This window comes from Plecotus auritus, assembly GCF_963455305.1.
Source record: "Plecotus auritus genome assembly, chromosome: 5".
NCBI lineage: Eukaryota > Metazoa > Chordata > Mammalia > Chiroptera > Vespertilionidae > Plecotus > Plecotus auritus.
The window spans coordinates 185,993,098-186,010,239 of NC_137776.1; the positions used below are offsets into that span (position 1 = coordinate 185,993,098).

Consider the following 17,142-nt stretch of genomic DNA (forward strand, 5'->3'; position numbering starts at 1 on the left):
GGTCCCCCAAGAAGAGCGTCCCCACGAGAGGAAGTGGCCAGGGCCACAGCCACAGTGGCTCATGGGCTGTTTCCTGCTGAGTGAGCGCTGGGCAGGGACAGGCCGGTGCGGGGTCTCTTCATCTTTCAACAGGTTCCCCGATAGGGCGCCCAATCTGAGGGAGACCTCGGCTCAGGACCAGGAGGCAGGGAGTGGCAGCCTCCCAGGGGAGCAGGAGGGAGGAGCAGCGGATCCGGGGAGGGGCTGAGGCAGGAGGTGAGGGCTGAGGGTGTGCCCCCGGGGCGCTACCCCCCCCCCGACCCGACCCGGCCTGTTCTTCAGGAAGTCCCCTTTGCCCCCCCGACTCAATGCAGACCCAGGAGGCCAGATGCAGTGGGCGTGCAGGTGGGAGCAGGTGGCCCAGGAGGAGGGGCCCAGGTGGGAGCAGGGGCCCAGGAGGAGGGGCCCAGGTGGGAGCAGGGGCCCAGGAGGAGGGGCCCAGGTGGGAGCAGGTGGCCCAGGAGGAGGGGCCCAGGTGGGAGCAGGGGCCCAGGTGGGAGCAGGGGCCCAGGTGGGAGCAGGTGGCCCAGGAGGAGGGGCCCAGGTGGGAGCAGGGGCCCAGGTGGGAGCAGGGGCCCAGGTGGGAGCAGGGGCCCAGGAGGAGGGGCCCAGGTGGGAGCAGGGGCCCAGGAGGAGGGGCCCAGGTGGGAGCAGGTGGCCCAGGAGGAGGGGCCCAGGAGGGAGCAGGGGCCCAGGTGGGAGCAGGGGCCCAGGTGGGAGCAGGGGCCCAGGAGGAGGGGCCCAGGAGGGAGCAGGGGCCCAGGAGGAGGGGCCCAGGTGGGAGCAGGGGCCCAGGTGGGAGCAGGGGCCCAGGTGGGAGCAGGGGCCCAGGAGGAGGGGCCCAGGAGGGAGCAGGGGCCCAGGAGGAGGGGCCCAGGAGGAAGGGCCCAGGTGGGAGCAGGGGCCCAGGAGGAGGGGCCCAGGTGGGAGCAGGGGCCCAGGAGCAGGGGCCCAGGTGGGAGCAGGGGCCCAGGAGGAGGGGCCCAGGAGGAAGGGCCCAGGTGGGAGCAGGGGCCCAGGAGGAGGGGCCCAGGTGGGAGCAGGGGCCCAGGAGGAGGGGCCCAGGTGGGAGCAGGTGGCCCAGGAGGAGGGGCCCAGGTGGGAGCAGGGGCCCAGGTGGGAGCAGGTGGCCCAGGAGGAGGGGCTCAGGTGGGAGCAGGGGCCCAGGAGCAGGGGCCCAGGTGGGAGCAGGGGCCCAGGAGGAGGGGCCCAGGTGGGAGCAGGTGGCCCAGGAGGAGGGGCCCAGGTGGGAGCAGGTGGCCCAGGAGGAGGGGCCCAGGTGGGAGCAGGTGGCCCAGGAGGAGGGGCCCAGGTGGGAGCAGGGGCCCAGGAGGAGGGTCCCAGGTGGGAGCAGGGGCCCAGGAGGAGGGTCCCAGGAGGGAGCAGGTGGCCCAGGAGGAGGGGCCCAGGTGGGAGCAGGTGGCCAGGAGGAGGGGCCCAGGTGGGAGCAGGGGCCCAGGAGCAGGGGCCCAGGTGGGAGCAGGGGCCCAGGAGGAGGGGCCCAGGTGGGAGCAGGTGGTTAAGAGCAGGGGCCCAGGTGAGAGCAGGGGCCCAGGTGGGAGCAGGGGCCCAGGTGCTACCTGGAATGTCTGGGAAGACGATGTTGGCCTCCGACAGGCCCTGGGCTTTGAGGAGGCAGAGGAATTTTTCCAGCATCTCAGTCTGAATCGCCCACAATCTGACTGGAGCCCAAGACACATCATGGCCTTAGCCCTGAGGGTGGCCTGAGTGGTGGACACCCCTTCCTGCTGGTGTGGCCCCAGGCCCAGCACATGCCACTCCCCCCCCCTACATCCCCCCCACCGCCCCGGCCGCTCCACCAGCCCCACCAGCCGCTGAGGGGCTAGAGGACAGGAGGGGCTCACACTCGCTGGGGAGGGCTCACACACACTGGGGAGAGCTCACACTCCTGGGGAGGGCTCACACTCACTGGGGAGGGCTCACAGTCTGGGGAGGGCTCACACTCACTGGGGAGGGCTCACACTCTGGGGAGGGCTCACACTCTGGGGAGGGCTCACACTCACTAGGGAGGGCTCACACTCACTGGGGAGGGCTCACACTCTGGGGAGGGCTCACACTCCTGGGGAGGGCTCACATACACTGGGGAGGGCTCACACTATGGGGAGGGCTCACACTCACTGGGGAGGGCTCACACTCACTGGGGAGGGTTCACACACTCTGGGGAGGGCTCACACACTGGGGAGGGCTCACACTCACTGGGGAGGGCTCACACACACTGGGGAGGGCTCACACTCCTGGGGAGGGCTCACACTCGCTGGGGAGGGGCTCACACTCGCTGGGGAGGGCTCACACACACTGGGGAGGGCTCACACTCCTGGGGAGGGCTCACACACTGGGGAGGGCTCACACTATGGGGAGGGCTCACACACTGGGAGGGCTCACACTCACTGGGGAGGGCTCACACACTCTGGGGAGGGCTCACACTCCTGGGGAGAGCTCACACTCGCTGGGGAGGGCTCACACACACTGGGGAGGGCTCACACTCGCTGGGGAGGGCTCACACTCTGGGGAGGGCTCACACTCACTGGGGAGGGCTCACACTCCTGGGGAGGGCTCACACTCCTGGGGAGGGCTCACACTCGCTGGGGAGGGCTCACACTCTGGGGAGGGCTCACACTCTGGGGAGGGCTCACACTCACTGGGGAGGGCTCACGCTCCTGGGGAGGGCTCACACTCTGGGGAGGGCTCACACTAACTGGGGAGGGCTCACACTCTGGGGAGGGCTCACACTCTGGGGAGGGCTCACACTCTGGGGAGGGCTCACACTCACTGGGGAGGGCTCACACTCTGGGGAGGCCTACACTCTGGGGAGGGCTCACACTCTGGGGAGGGCTCACACTCACTGGGGAGGGCTCACACTCTGGGGAGGGCTCACACTCGCTGGGGAGGGCTCACACTCTGGGGAGGGCTCACACTCACTGGGGAGGGCTCACACTCCTGGGGAGGGCTCACACTCTGGGGAGGGCTCACACTCACTGGGGAGGGCTCACACTCTGGGGAGGGCTCACACTGTGGGGAGGGCACACACTAGCTGGGGAGGGCTCACACTCCTGGGGAGGGCTCACACTCTGGGGAGGGCTCACACTCCTGGGGAGGGCTCACACTCTGGGGAGGGCTCACACTCTGGGGAGGGCTCACACTCCTGGGGAGGGCTCACACTCTGGGGAGGGCTCACACTCCTGGGGAGGGCTCACACTCTGGGGAGGGCTCACACTCTGGGGAGGGCTCACACTGCTGGGGAGGGCTCACACTCTGGGGAGGGCTCACACTGCTGGGGAGGGCTCACACTCCTGGGGAGGGCTCACACACACTCTGGGGAGAGCTCACACTCCTGGGGAGGGCTCACACTCTGGGGAGGGCTCACACTCTGGGGAGGGCTCACACAGCAGGTGGACCCTGAGGATGCTCCGGTGGACCGACCGCCTGTGGGAGCTCATCAGGGCGAAGGTGCTGTAGTCCGTGTCATGCACCCACACCTCCTCGGTGTCGGTCCCGAGCTCTGGGGGGCACAGCGCTGTCAGGGGGCCTCCGGCCGGCCAGCGCCCCCTGCCATCCTCCCCCTGCCATCCTCCCCCTGCCATCCTCCCCTCCCACCGTCTCACCCCTGCTGTTCTCCACTGAGAATCTGCCAGGCTGGGCCGTGGGACTCAGCACATACGACCAGGTGACACAGCGCTGGCCCCTGTGGGGAAGGCAGAGGAGGCAGGTTCTGGGAGCTGGCAGAGCCTCCCCGGAGGATGCAGTGCCGGGGCGGGGGGGGAGCAGGGCCCGGCAGGCTGGGGCTCAGCTGCCCTCCCGGGGGCGCGTGGCCACCTGCGTCCCGAGCAGCCAGGCGTGAGCCCTGCCTCCTGTCGCCCGACCCCTTCGCAGCCTCCGCCCCGCCCACCGCCCAGCACGCCTGTGGGCCTGGAACGAGGTGGTGTGCAGTGACGAGACAAAGAGCCCTCTGGGGGGCCCCGGGAGAAGTGGGGAGGCGGGTGTGGCTGCCCTGTGCTGGGTCAGGTGTGCCTCCTGCACCCGCCAGGCTCGGTGCCCGGCCCGCAGCACGGGCCCGTCTGCAGGGAGCTGCTGGCTGTGGGGAGCCACAAGCAGTGGGGCCTGCGGTGGGAGGGCGGCTGCCCGAGGGCTTCCCGGTTCCCTGCCCCCCCTTCACCCCCCTGCAGCCGGAGCCCAGCTGGGCAAGTCAGAGGCGCAGGAGTCCCAGGGCTGTGGGGGGCCGTGGGGGGCCGCGGGGGGCCGTGCTCATGGGTGGATTGGGGCAGAGAGCCGAGGGCAGCCCCTCTTGGCCTCTAGGGGACACGGGGTCACAGGACACACCTGCCTCGTGTAAGCGTGCGTGGGACCTAACCAGAGGCCTCAGGGCCTCTCCTCCTCTGCGGCCCAGCAGGCAGGCAAGAGAGGCTGCCGGCCCTCATGGCACCCGGGCCCCCCAAAGGGGGCTGTCCATCAAGGCCCCCTTCTCCTCCATGGGGCGGGGGGGGCACTTTATCCGGGCGGGCCGACCAGCGCATCTGTCATCCTGGCTCAGCCCCTGGTCCAGAAGGAGCACACGACTCAAGAAGACCAATCGGCCCTGGCTGGTGTGGCTCAGTGGGTAGAGCATCGGCCTGCGGACTGAAGGGTCCTGGGTTCGATTCCAGTCAAGGGCACATGCCCGGGTTGCGGGCTTGATCTCCAGTGGGGAGTGTGCAGGAGGCAGCCAATCAATGATTCTATCTCATCATTGATGTTTCTTTAAAAAAAAAAAAAAAAAAAAAAAGCCCTAACTGGTTTGGCTCAGTGGATAGAGCGTCAGCCTGCGGACTGAAGGGTCCCAGGTTCAATTCCGGTCAAGGGCATGTACCTTGGTTGCGGGCACATCCCCAGTAGGGGGTGTGCAGGAGGCAGCTGATCGATGTTTCTCTCTCATCGATGTTTCTAACTCTCTATCCCTCTCCCTTCCTCTCTGTAAAATATCAATAAAATATATTAAAAAAAATAATAAAAAATTTTTATTGATTTCAGAGAGGAAGGGAGAGGGAGAGGGAAGGAGCCCGCAACCCCAGCACGTGCCCTCGACCAGATCAAACTCAGGACCGCTCAGTCCGCGGCTGACCCTCTCTCCACTGAGCCACACCAGCCAGGGCATCATTGATGTTTCTCTCTCCCTCTCCCTTTGTCTTTGAAATCAATTTAAAAAAAAAAAAAAGACCAAGCAGAGGTCATGGCCTCGCTGGCCTGGATGCGCCCTCTCCTGGGACTGGGACCCTGAGGGTGGGGCTCAGGCCACCGTCTTGTCCGGGGAGGTGAGAACCTGCCTGCATGGGGCTCTGGAGCAGGCAGAGCTGAGAGGGGAGGGGGCGTGACAAGGCGCTGCTCACACGGTCTGGGCTGCTGGATCCAGCCGAGCCTGAAGTCCACGAGCCCTCGGGCTGAGTCTGTGTTCTGGTGAATGCTCCCCCTCCCCCCCTTCGGTGTACCCCCCGCCCCCCAGGGCTGGGTTAGGTCACCGGCAGCCGGGGCTGTCCCGGCATCAGGAGGCCTCGGGGGACCTGAGCCGCGGGGCTATCGGCTTCTGGGCACAGGCCGGGACCCTCACTCACCGGATCATGGCATAGGACACCTCAAGCTGCTTCTTTTTATTTTGCTCGAACGTGGCTGTGAACGGGCTCAGCAGGGACCTGTCCGCCTTGCTGTGGGTGCTGCCCGCCAGGCCCAGCACGAACCACTCCCCCTGAAACTACAGGGAGCTGGGCTGGGCAGAGCCCGGAGGCCGAGCCCCCGCTGCAGGCCGGGCGTCCAGGCTGGGCTGCACCACGGAGGCTGGGAGATGGGGGGTCCCTGGGGCGGGCAGAGCGGGGCCCCTGGCCGGCCGCTGCCTCTCTGAGGGACCGGGGTGTCCCCTTCGCAGGGACCGTCAGGGCTGCAGCACGGGGTGATGACCCCGGAGCGCTGGCCTCCGGTGGAGCTCAGGGGTCTCCACGGAATGGGGAGGCCTGAGAGCCGGTCCCCGTTGGTGCAGGGCTGGCTGAACTGGACCCCAGGTGGTGCCCATGCCAGCAGGGCCTGCCTCTCCCTGCGTTCTGCCCGCTGCCTCCCCCCCGGCACCCCTCCCACCTTGTCCACCTCGAAGCCCTGCATGATCTGGACGGTGGTCGGCCAGTACTTAGGCGGTGGGGTCACACCGGTCAGGGCCTCCAGCAGGGCGAGCAGCACCCACAGGGCACACGGAGGTCCCATCCGGCCGCAGGGAGACGTGGCCCCGGGCACTGCCGGCTCAACTCCCCTCCTATGGGCCCCGCCCCGCAGCCCCCCGGGTGTGCAGCTCCACCCTCCAGGCCTGGCAGCCGGGGAGTGGGTGCAGGGGGCTGGGGGGGGGGGGGTGAGACGGGCCCTCCTCAGATCTGCCCACTAAAGACGGGGAGGGGGGCATCTGGGTCCTGCTTGGGGAAGGAGGTGGGCAGGAAATGGGGAGGTGCCTCCCAGGTCTCTGGTCCTTGCCTTCTCATTCCTGAACACCGTCCCCCCAAGTCCCCCGAGCTCTGACCCCCCCCTTCCGAGCGCCAGGCCCGAGCCAGGGTGGAGGACGGAATGCACCAGGCCAGGGACAGGGCCCTTCCGAGTCCCAAGGGGTCAGAGCCACGGTGTTCCTGCCGCAGGAACACGGTGCACTGCCCGCCTGCCCGCACCCGCCTGCCCGCACGCCCCAACCCCAAGTGTGGGACGGACAGGGCAGTGGGCCCGCAGTCACACGGGTGCAGCCAGGCGCGGGGGGGAGGGGGCACAGGTGGCTTTGAGCCTGCAGGCCCCTCGCCGGACCCAGCCCCCCCCTAGAGGAAGGATCTGTGGGCAGCGGGCCTGTGGGTGCTGGACTCCACACCAGCTGGGAAGACCATGTCCCTGACCTGTGAACCCCTGTCCTGGGCCACCTGCTCCCCCACGGGGTCCCCCTGTCCTGGGCCACCTCCTCCCTTTGCTCACACTTGGCCTTGGGCAGCCTGTTCTGAGCAGGAGCCCCAGCCAGGCCACTCAGAGAGCCCGGCTCCCCCTCCACCCCCCAAGGCCCCTCCGGGTCAGCTGCAGGCCCTGGGACGGGGGGGGGGGGGGGCGGAGGGGGGGAGGGCCAAGCCTGCGGGACGATGCCCCTTCCTGGCGCTCGCTGTGCCCGCTGGTCAGCAGTGTCTTCCCCGAGACGACCCACGAGGAGAGAAGTTCCCGATCACGTGACTGTTTCCCCTGAAGTCCCAGGGGAACCTCACTCTCCCCGCTCCCACCCCCCAAGGTCTGGTGTCCCCCTGCGCCACCAGCCCGTCAGCCTCGCCAGGGGACGCCCCTCCCAGGGCAGCCTCGTCCACAGGTCCCTGGTGAGAGATGGGGGTGCAGTCAGCAGAGTCAGAACGAGGACAGCGGGCCCTGCACAGGGACCCCGTCTCCCTGGCCAGCTCGGCACCAAGGGGCCACAGGGTGCGCCAGGCAAGGCGCAGGGATCGGTGCCCAGGCCCAGGGCAGCCCCCGCTGACTGGGAAAGGGACTGTGTTTCCGTATCAGTGATTCGCCCGGAGCTACTGCTGTTTCGCCTCCGCGTCTGACATGTGATTAGAGCTGGAGAAGCACTTTTAAAAAATAGGTTTTTATTGATTTCGGAGCGGAAGGGAGAAGGAGGGGGAGGGGAGGGGGAGGGAGAGACATCCATGATGAGAGAGGATCCTGGGTCGGCTGGCTGCCTCCTGCACGCCCCACACTGGGGATCGAGCCCGCAACCCGGGCCTGTGCCCTGACCTCCTGGGTCACAGGCTGACGCTGAGCCACGCTGGCTGGGCAACAACTGTGGGTCTTCCCTTCCAGCGTTTTCTATGTCGAGACCTCGTGAGGGACCAGCAGGCGGGACGCAGTGTGCTCAGGGGGCACCAGGCCCTTCCCTGGGGGGCCCTGTCCCGGGGACTCTCCTTTCCCTGAGTATGGGGTGTGGGGCCCCTCCTGGCAGCCACGGGGGACAGGACACCTTGGTCCGTCTCAGCCCCTCCCCCGTCTTTCTCGCCCCACATTCCGGAAAGTTCCTCCTTACAGGCAGAGCATGCCTTGCTTCCAAGTCTCTGGCTGGGGACCCTGCCAAACCCTGGGTGTCGGCTCCTGGGGGGCTGCCCGGCTGTGTGGGGGTCCCTCCCCTGTGTGCCCAGAGCCCTTGTGCTCACCAGTCCTGGCACAGGCTGGCCTGCTTTCTCCTCCTTCCCAGACCCCCACCTCTGTGCCCTGCCCCCCGCCCACGTGACCTCACCGCAGGGGACCCGTCTGCCCGACGCCAGGAGTGGACTGAGCCCCAGGCCAGTCCCGAGTCAGGCCAGGCCATGAGTGTAGCCGCCTCCAGCCCTCTGGAGCCGGTGCCAGCTCACCCAGACCTGGGCTCACAGAGCCACTGTCACCTGGCCTCCTGGGAGGGCCCTGACCCACCTGGGCAGCGGTCACATGCCCATGCGATGGCCTGGGGTGACCCGAGGTGACTTCACCGCAGGGGCCCCGGGACGGAGCCAGCACAGAAAGGAAGGAGTCGGGCAAGAAGGGTGGGTGTTTAATGGGGGCAGTGCCCAGGGTCCTGGGGGTGAGGGGCAGCTTCCGGGGCAGGTGGGGTGCAGGCCTCAGTGGAGGGTCCTTTCTGCCTCTCATCCAGGGGCTGGGTGGCCTCACCTCTTGACCTCTGCACAGAGACCGCGCTCAGCCAGCGAGACCTGGGCCCGCGCCCGCCCTCCGCGCACCGCCCAGCTGGGCCCGCCACCCACTCACCATCCAGGACATGGAACTGGTCAGCGGCCTCACAGAAACCTGGGGGCCAAGCAGGGGTCATTGTGGCCGGGGCAAGGCCCGCGGAGGGCGGGCAGCCACCTGGGGCCTGGGGGGGGCACTCACCGTATTTGGGGAAGTACAAGATGTGGTCCTCGGTCAGGTTGGCCCCCTGGACACTCTGCTCAAACTTGCTCACGACCAAGTTGTCCACGGGGAGCGAGCGGGCTGTGGGACACAGGGCTCCTGGGGCACCCGCGGGTCGGGCGGGCGGGCGCTCTGGGGACAGTCTGTGTGCCCGCCACCCGCCCAGCCGTGTCTGACCCCTGCCCCTCTTGTCCCCTCCCTGTCCCACACCTGAGCCTATCTGCAGGGGCGTGTCCCTGGACCCCCAGTTGGCAGGCGAGGGTCAGGACGCCAGGAGGGAGGGAGGGGAGGGCCTGTGTGTCCATCTGGGCTGGCCCAGCTCCCCGGTGGGGCCAAGTGTGCACAGAGCGAGGGCGCCCACAGGGACGCACCGTACAGCTTCACCGACAGCCGCCGCGCCCGCTCCAGGTACAGGATGGCGAAGCTCTGGTAGTCCGTCTCCCCGACGACCACGTGCACATCTCCCCGAGCGCCTCGAGCTGGGCAGAGACGGCCAGCGATGTCAGCCCCACCCCCGGCCCTGCATCCCCTCCTGCTGCCTTGCCTCACCTTGGAGCAGGAAGCGGCCCGGGACCTTCGTGTCTCTGTAGAGCTGCCGTACCTGCCAGCAGATGCCATCCCTGGGGGGGGGGGGGGGGGGCGAAGGCACAGCAGCTCAGGCACCCACCCTGGGCAGCAGGACAGGCCACAGCTGGGGTGGGGGCGGGGTCCGTGCAGGACTCACAGCTTCTGGAAGGTGTTGACAGCCATGGCTGCCCCCTGGGGCGCCACCTTCACCATGGTGGCCTCGGCCCGGTGGCCCTGCTCCAGCAGGAAGCGACAGGAGGAGGCCACGGCCACGAGGAACCAAGTCCCTGCAAACTGGAGGCAGGCGGGGTGAGGGCCGAGGGGACGGGGCTGCCGGGCCTGGCCCTCCCTACAAAGCTGGGCAAGCTACCTGCTGGGCGTCGAAGCCAGCCTTGGGCTGGATGGCGCTGATGGGGGATGGGCGCTGGGGGGGTCTCCGAGCCCCCAGACCCAGGAAGCCAGCAGCCAGGACCAGAGTCAAGAGGAGTGCAGTCCTGGGCGGCAGCATGGCGGAGGCGGCGGCGGCCACAGGTCTGAGCAACACCAAGGGCAGGATGGACCTGTCCTGGGTCAGAGTCCACTGCCCGGTGCTGCCCAGGAAGTCACGTCTGATCCCCAAGCCCCAGCCAGGGTCCCCCACCCCCAGCCTCCTGAGTTTGGCCTCACCCCGGACATCTGACCTCAACCCTGCACCTCCCCGCAGGGCCTGGAGCCAGGTCCTGGTACAGAGTCCGAGGGGACCTCCGACTAGTCCAGGAGCCGCCGCCCGATTCCCTCCCCGTGGCCAGTGCTCAGGCCTTGGCACATTTATCTCCATTAAACCGCCCGCAGCTGCTTGACGTAGGCACTGGTCTTTATTTTTTTTTAATACATTTTTATTGATTTCAGAGAGGAAGGGAGAGGAAGAGAAACATCAATGATGAGAATCAGGGATCGGCTGCCCCCTGCACGCCCCGCACTGGGGACCGAGCTCACAACCCGGGCATGCGCCCTGACATGGAGGCAATCGTGACCTCCTGGTTCCTAGGTGACGCTCACCCACGAGCCACGCCGGGCGGCCGGGCGAGGAACGGACCACGGAGGAGGGTCTGGCCCCAGCCCAGCCGGCGCCGCTCCTCCCGGCCGCCAGGGGCGCTGTTCTGGGCTCGCCGAGCGCGCATGCGCACTGAGCGCCGCGGGTGGGGCGCAGGCGCAGGCGCAGGCGCAGGGGCAGCTGACGCAGCTGCGGGCGCCCATCGATGCCTCCGGGCTCGAGGCGCTGGCCTGGCGGCTCCACCGTAGAGACGCGGCAGGCGGAGCGGCGGCGGGCGGAAGCGGGTCCGCGGGCCGAGGCCGGGGCGGGGGCAGCGCAGCCGGGCGGAGGCGGCCGGGGTGAGTGCGCCGGCCTCGGGGAACGACGTCGCCCGCCCCCGGGGAGCGTAATTACCCGACCCCGGCGCCTGGGCCCGGGGAGCGTCGACACCGGCCCCCGCCCTGACCCCGGCCCGGCCCCGCCGCGCCCCGGCCAATCAATGAGCCGGGGCCCCGCCCCGCAGCCCCTCGCAGAGGTGGGAGGGGGCGCTGGGCGGTCCCGGCCCCGCCCCGCCCCCCGGCCCCCGCCCCCCGCTCGTCGTCCGAGGCCGCCCGGCCCGCGGGCTCCCCTGGGCCGCAGGCAGAGACCCCGGGCGGCAGGAGGGCCCGGCGGCGTCGGGGGCGCTGGGGCGGGCGGACCCCAAACCCTTTCAGGGAGGAAGCCCCCCGCCGACGGCTCCGCAGTCTCGGGCCGGCCGCAAGGTCACAGTGGCCGGAGCGTCAGGCCTGCGTTTCTTGGTCTTGGAGCGGCCGCCAGCCCGGACACCCATGTCTCCCTGGGCCCACCCAAAGGCCTGTCTCCTGGCCTGGAACCTTTTGGGTCAGGTGGGTCTAGCGTCCCCAAGGGCCCGCCCCACGCTGCCCCCCGGGCTGCACCAGGCCCAGAAGTGCTGAGGTTGCCGGGAATCGGGGACTAGTGGGGGCCCCACGGGCGCGTGGCCCTGGAGCTGTCAGGCCCGTGGCCAGCCGGCCTCCCCGCACTGGATCCATGCGGTGGGTTCCCGCAGGGCAGCTGATGGGCTGGAGGAGTGGCGCAGGGATGTCTCTGCTCAGCCCAGGCCCTGCCCCCTCCTCGGGGTGGGGTGGGGGTTCCCCGTCCTACAGGCGGCTGAGGAGGTCGTGCATGGTTTCAGGGCCGCCTGGGCAGAATGTCACGATGGACGAGGGGGGCACACCCCTGCTCCCCGACAGCCTGGTCTACCAGATCTTCCTGAGCCTGGGCCCTGCGGACGTGCTGGCCGCCGGGCTGGTGTGCCGCCAGTGGCAGGCCGTGTCCCGAGACGAGTTCCTATGGAGGGAGCAGTTCTACCGCTACTACCAGGTGGCCCGCGATGTGCCCCGACACCCAGGTCAGCACCCGCGTGCCTCCAGCCACCGGGACGGCTGCCGCCTAAGTCCGCAGGCCGGCACCTGCTGCCCAGGTCTCACACCAAAGGGGCCGGGCCGGGCCTGCGAGTGCGGGCCTGGCAAGGAGGCTAGGTGGTCAGGCCACCCCGAGGTTGGGGTGGTGACTAGTGAGCTCCAGGGGCAGGGCTGCCCCACCGCCAGGCCCCAGCAGTGACCCCCCCCTCCCCCCCGCAGCGGCCACGTCCTGGTACAAGGAGTTCCGGCGGCTCTACGACAGGGTGCCCTGCGTGGAGGTGCAGACGCTCCGGGAGCACACTGACCAGGTCCTGCACCTCAGCTTCTCGCACTCGGGCTACCAGTTTGCGTCCTGCTCCAAGGACTGCACTGTGAAGGTGAGGCTGGGCAGGGGCTGGGCCAGGCAGGCCCGCCTCCACTGGGGGGGGGGGGGGCGGGGGGAGGGCCGGTCGTGGCTGAGGGTGCCCGGAGGCCTCATCCTCGGGGAGGGCGGGTCAGGACCATCCAGGCCCGGAGGCTGGACTGGAGAGGCCAGAGCTGCCAGCAGAGAGGAGGTTCCTCCCACTGGACCTGCTGCTCCAGAGCTGAGCCCTGGGTGCCCGCCCCTGGGCTGGGCTGACGCCAGGAGCCCCGGTAGCAGTTCCTGGCTCCTGCGTGGGACGGACGGGACGGCCAGACGGCCAGGGCTCTCAGCGCGTGCCCCCGTGCCCGACCCTCCCCGCCCCCACACAGATCTGGAACAATGACCTGACCATCTCGCTGCTGCACAGCGCGGACATGCGGCCCTACAACTGGAGCTACACCCAGTTCTCCCAGTTCAACCAGGACGACTCGCTGCTGCTGGCCTCGGGGGTGTTCCTGGGGCCCCACAATTCCTCCTCTGGGGAGATCGCGGTCATCAGCCTAGGTGAGAGCGGCCTGGGGCTACTGGCCCATCCCCAAGCCCCTGCCCCAGCTTCTTCCCACTGCCCACCCACCCCACCGCCCCCCCCACCCCCGGAGCCCAGCCTCCTGCCCAGCCCCCGCACCTCCCCAGACACCTTCGCGCTGCTGTCCCGAGTGCGCAACAAGCCCTACGACGTGTTCGGCTGCTGGCTCACGGAGACCAGCCTCATCTCAGGGAACCTGCACCGCATCGGGGACATCACCTCCTGCTCGGTGCTCTGGCTCAACAACGCCTTCCAGGTGAGGCGGGCGGCCCTGAGGTTGACGGGTGGCCCCAGGGGAGGCGGGTGGCCCCAGGTCCGACTGCCGGTCACCCGCCGCCTGTGCCCTCCTCACCCCCAGAACGTTGAGTCTGAGAACGTCAACGTGGTGAAGCGGCTCTTTAAGATCCAGAACCTCAATGCCAGCACCATCCGCACGGTGATGGTGGCCGACTGTGGCCGCTTTGACAGCCCCGACCTCCTGCTGGACACGAGCGCGCCCCCAGGCCGTGTCTTCGACCTGGGCAGCCACGGTGTTGATGATGATGATGAGGAGGAGGAGGAGGAGGAGGAGGAAGAGGAGGAGGAGGAGGCAGCAGCTGGCCCAGCTCTGGTGCGCTCCAAGGAGGTCTGGCGGCGCATCCTGCACAGGCTCCTGGACGCCCGGCCTCGGCCGCCGCTGGCGGAGCGCATGCTGGAGACCAAGGTGGCGGAGCTGCTGGCCCAGGGCCGCACCAAGCCCCCCAAGGGCAGTGCGGCCTGCGCCCAGCACAAGCTCCTCATCTTCACCACCGGCTGCCTTACCTACTCCCCGCACCAGATTGGCATCAAGCAGATCCTGCCACACCAGATGACCACAGCGGGGCCAGTGCTGGGCGAGGGCCGGGGCTCCGACGCCTTCTTTGATTCCCTGGACCATGTGATCGACGTGCACGGGCACATCGTTGGCATGGGCCTGTCCCCCGACCACAGGTGCGCAGGGTGCGGGGCAGGAGGGGGGAGGGGCGCCTCAGGTGTGTGCACGCAAGCAAGCCGAGTGCCCTCGCCCAGGTACTTGTACGTGAACAGCCGCGCCTGGCCCCGCGGTTCTGTGGTGGCCGACCCCATGCAGCCGCCACCCATCGCCGAGGAGATCGACCTGCTGGTGTTTGACCTCAAGACCATGCGGGAGGTGAAGCGGGCCCTGCGCGCCCACCGTGCCTACACGCCCAACGACGAGTGCTTCTTCATCTTCCTGGACGTGAGCCGGGACTTCGTGGCCAGGTAGGCGTGCCGGGCGGGCGGCGGGGCGGGCGGGGCCGGCGGGCGCGGGCTCATCGGCTGTCCCGCAGTGGGGCCGAGGACCGGCACGGCTACGTCTGGGACCGCCACTACAACATCTGCCTGGCCAAGCTGCGGCACCAGGACGTCGTCAACTCCGTGGTCTTCAGCCCCCAGGAGCAGGAGCTCCTGCTGACAGCCAGCGACGACGCCACCATAAAGGCCTGGCGCTCGCCCCGCACCGTGCGCATCCTCCAGGCCCCCCGCCCGCGCCCCTTCTTCTCCTGGTTCGCCAGCCAGAGGCGCTGAGGGGCGTACCCGAGGAGCACCGATGTCCTCGGCTGCAGGACCCACAGGCCGCGGGAAGCTGCTGCCCAGATGGCGTGGGGGCAGAGGAGCTCGCAGCAGCAGTGCCTGAGGAAGGGGGTCCGCGGGGCTGCAGGCGTAGACGCTGGACCCCACCACGCTTGTGCACACACACCACCTGCCACAGCCGTGACACTTAGCTCTCGGGCACCTGGGCGGCCTCCTGGCTGCTTGGGGTGCACAGGACACTGGGAGCCCCCCCTTCACCCACCCCTCTCCCTAGGCCTGGGCCCTGGGACGTCAGCACGGCCCTCCCCCTCGGCTGGCCCTCTGGGACCCTGGGTGGTGGTCCTGGCCCAGCCTGGCCCTGGGAGCCCCAGGGTCCCCTCTGGTCAGCGATGCGGGTCACCTGTGGGCCCGGTGGACTGCATGTCACTCGTCACCTGTTCAGGACCCGAATAAACAGTTGGCAGCAGCGCACTGCGTCGTCACTGCTAACACAGACGTCGTCACTGCCAACACAGACGCAAACCCCCAGCGAGTGCTGCCGTACCGCTCAGCGGGAGCTGCTGGTTCCGGGAAGCTACGCACGTCTGCGCCTCGATGGGGCGGGGGAAGCACCCACAGAGCGTCGGGCCAGGATGAAACTCGGCAGGCCGGGGCTGGAAGGGAGCTTGCTCAGCCTGAGCAAAGGGCATGGACCGGCAACCCACAGATGACATGGCACTCGGGTGACGGGCACTGCCCCCCAAGATGGGAACGCAGTCGCCGCCCGCCCCCCCCCCCCCCCATTCCCTCTCACTGTGGAGCCAGGCAAGAAAGAGAATGATAGGGTGCAGACACCGTGCCTACTCACAGGTGACATCACTGCTGAGGCATAACCCCCCTGCACCCCACCCCCGTCGACAAAAAATCCAAGAACCTCCTGGAACCAGAAAGTGGGTTTAGGACGCGTACAGGATTCGGCTGTAACACAGTAACTGACCAGGTCTCTGAACACTAGGACTATCCCAAAACTTAAAAATCAGGACCTGTCACATTGGCTGGAAAAGGAGGAAACGCTAGGCAGAAACCTAACCAAGCACGTGAGGGCGTCGCGTGCCACTCCGCGGCGCGGTGGTGACGGGACCACAGGCCCACACACGACACCGTCCTCCTTGGGGACAACTCCGCACGCCGTCCACAGGCCTGGAGGCCCCACGAAGTCCCCCTGGGCTTTCCCAGCTGCGGGCAAGGTGATGCTAAGATGCACACGTATCTGCAGAGGAACAGAAGCAGCTGAAGCAACTTTGAAAGACAAGAAGGAAGTTGGAGGAGTCACCACACTTGAGGTCTGGTAACGAGGACAGCGGTGCTGGTTACATCAATGGGACACGTTTCACACAAACACGGCGGGTGGATTTTCACAGAAGTAAGAAGTCCACGGAGGAAGGAGAGGTCAGTCACATGTACGGCCACTCGGGGTGTCTACTCAGCGAAGGGGCTGGGACAACAGGCATCACTTGCAGAAAAAATGAACCCAGACCCAACCTCATCCGTGAGGACCACCAGCTCCATGTGACCTGTAGCCACCCACTCCTGAGGAGCCACCCTGGACACCCCAGACCCCGCAAGCAACACCTGTGTTAGAAAAAGTTACTTCTGCTCTGAGAAACACGTTAAGAAGATGGAAAGATAAACCAGACAGAGAAAATAGTTGCAAATTACATACCCAACACCACTTGTGTCTGGACTACATAACTCGGCAGTAAGAAACCCAACTAGATTTAAAAATGGGCAAGAGAATCAGACACTTCACCCAAGGAGATAGTCAACATTATTAGACGTTAGGGACCTGCAAATTAAAGCCGCGACAGACAACAGGCCTGTTACATACGCACGCACGCAGTGCCCACGGGGACTGGCAGACACGGGAGCTGCCACCTGCAGGGCGGGAACACGGTGGGGTCAGTCCAGGCTGCCTCAGTCATGGCTGCACCACCAAGCAGTGCAGGCCAGGCTTCCAGTCCTCCCCTCAGTCCTGGCGGCCGAGGCCGAAGCAGGTGCTGGCTGGCAGGGCGTCCTCCAGGTGCTCACCGATGAGTGGCCTTGGGGGGACCCCTCTGGGAAGGGCACTGATCCCATCACAGGGCCCCACCTTCACGACCTAGGCACCTCCCAGCACCTGCACCCCGGGGGTCAGAGCCTCAGGGTGGGACTGTGTGGGGGGGGGGAGGGGGAGGCGCGGTACACGCAGACCCCAGCAGCGGCTCTGGAACACGGTTTCAGTTTATGAATCTAAACTCACGTGTGGCCTGACAGCCCGCACCTGCGAGGGAGGGACAGTTACCAGGGCAAGTCGTGCCTGCGTGTGCAGAGCAGCTCCATCCACGCCGGCCCTGGGCCCCGTGCAGAGCTCAGACGCGCTGTGCCCGGGAGCCACAGAGACAGACCCCCGGCGCTCACGGCCTCCTGGCCCTCCCAGGCCTCTGCCGGGTGACAGCTGCCAGCCTCGGGGGACACGCGGGACCATTCCCCCGTAGGTCACAGGCCGGGGCTGTGGGTCCCAGGACTGGGACCTCCTGCTGCCCGTTCCCCTCTGACCTCACTTGACCCTTTCTACTCCCACTGACTGTCCTGAGCCGCCCACTGGGGGGACAGCCTCTGCCCGTGGACTCGCCTGTCCCGGGCATCAGAGGCAGCACTGCAC

At 67.9% G+C, this 17,142-nt stretch overlaps 3 protein-coding genes across 8 annotated transcripts; 1 reads left to right on the forward strand and 2 right to left on the reverse strand.

Annotated features, from left to right (window-relative positions):
• Positions 1–3,383: 3,383 nt before the first annotated feature.
• Positions 3,384–6,279, reverse strand: LCN12 (lipocalin 12; the record flags this gene model as incomplete). The annotated part of the gene is made up of 4 exons (XM_080668352.1): positions 3,384–3,559; positions 3,663–3,742; positions 5,643–5,773; positions 6,157–6,279. 4 exons carry the CDS (start codon positions 6,277–6,279, stop codon positions 3,384–3,386), a joined length of 510 nt encoding a protein of 169 aa, XP_080524478.1.
• Positions 6,280–7,650: 1,371 nt separating this feature from the next.
• On the reverse strand, positions 7,651–10,163 carry C8G (complement C8 gamma chain). Of its 3 annotated transcripts, none has more exons than XM_080667904.1 (7): positions 9,899–10,163; positions 9,686–9,822; positions 9,511–9,581; positions 9,333–9,440; positions 8,941–9,042; positions 8,818–8,856; positions 7,651–8,731 (listed from the first exon to the last, which is right to left on the reverse strand). In XM_080667904.1, the coding sequence occupies exons 1-7, from the start codon at positions 10,034–10,036 to the stop codon at positions 8,718–8,720; spliced, it is 609 nt and encodes a 202-aa protein (XP_080524030.1). In that variant the 5' UTR covers positions 10,037–10,163; the 3' UTR covers positions 7,651–8,717. The 3 variants fall into 3 exon arrangements, with proteins under 3 accessions (XP_080524030.1, XP_080524028.1, XP_080524029.1); XM_080667902.1 differs by having other exon boundaries at positions 7,658–8,731; positions 8,941–9,093; positions 9,899–10,128; XM_080667903.1 differs by having other exon boundaries at positions 7,658–8,731; positions 8,941–9,060; positions 9,899–10,114.
• A 567-nt stretch (positions 10,164–10,730) lies between these two features.
• On the forward strand, positions 10,731–14,928 carry FBXW5 (F-box and WD repeat domain containing 5). Of its 4 annotated transcripts, none has more exons than XM_080667252.1 (8): positions 10,731–11,424; positions 11,733–11,948; positions 12,181–12,338; positions 12,694–12,868; positions 12,998–13,146; positions 13,249–13,859; positions 13,938–14,150; positions 14,219–14,928. In XM_080667252.1, the coding sequence occupies exons 1-8, from the start codon at positions 10,767–10,769 to the stop codon at positions 14,454–14,456; spliced, it is 2,418 nt and encodes an 805-aa protein (XP_080523378.1). In that variant the 5' UTR covers positions 10,731–10,766; the 3' UTR covers positions 14,457–14,928. The 4 variants fall into 4 exon arrangements, with proteins under 4 accessions (XP_080523378.1, XP_080523379.1, XP_080523380.1 ...); XM_080667253.1 differs by having other exon boundaries at positions 14,318–14,928; XM_080667254.1 differs by having other exon boundaries at positions 10,731–10,899.
• The last annotated feature ends 2,214 nt before the right edge of the window (positions 14,929–17,142 follow it).

Bases quoted from the DNA above. Each gene is read 5' to 3' on its own strand.
- FBXW5 (XM_080667252.1), top strand. From the start codon at position 10,767: ATGCCTCCGGGCTCGAGGCGCTGGCCTGGCGGCTCCACCGTAGAGACG. The intron at 12,869-12,997 runs GTGAGAGCGGCC...GCACCTCCCCAG, and splicing joins GATCGCGGTCATCAGCCTAG to ACACCTTCGCGCTGCTGTCC. The intron at 14,151-14,218 runs GTAGGCGTGCCG...GCTGTCCCGCAG, and splicing joins AGCCGGGACTTCGTGGCCAG to TGGGGCCGAGGACCGGCACG.
- C8G (XM_080667902.1), bottom strand. From the start codon at position 10,036: ATGCTGCCGCCCAGGACTGCACTCCTCTTGACTCTGGTCCTGGCTGCT. The intron at 9,441-9,510 runs GTGAGGCAAGGC...GTCTCTGCCCAG, and splicing joins GGGCCGCTTCCTGCTCCAAG to CTCGAGGCGCTCGGGGAGAT. The intron at 8,857-8,940 runs GTGAGTGCCCCC...CTTGGCCCCCAG, and splicing joins CTTGTACTTCCCCAAATACG to GTTTCTGTGAGGCCGCTGAC.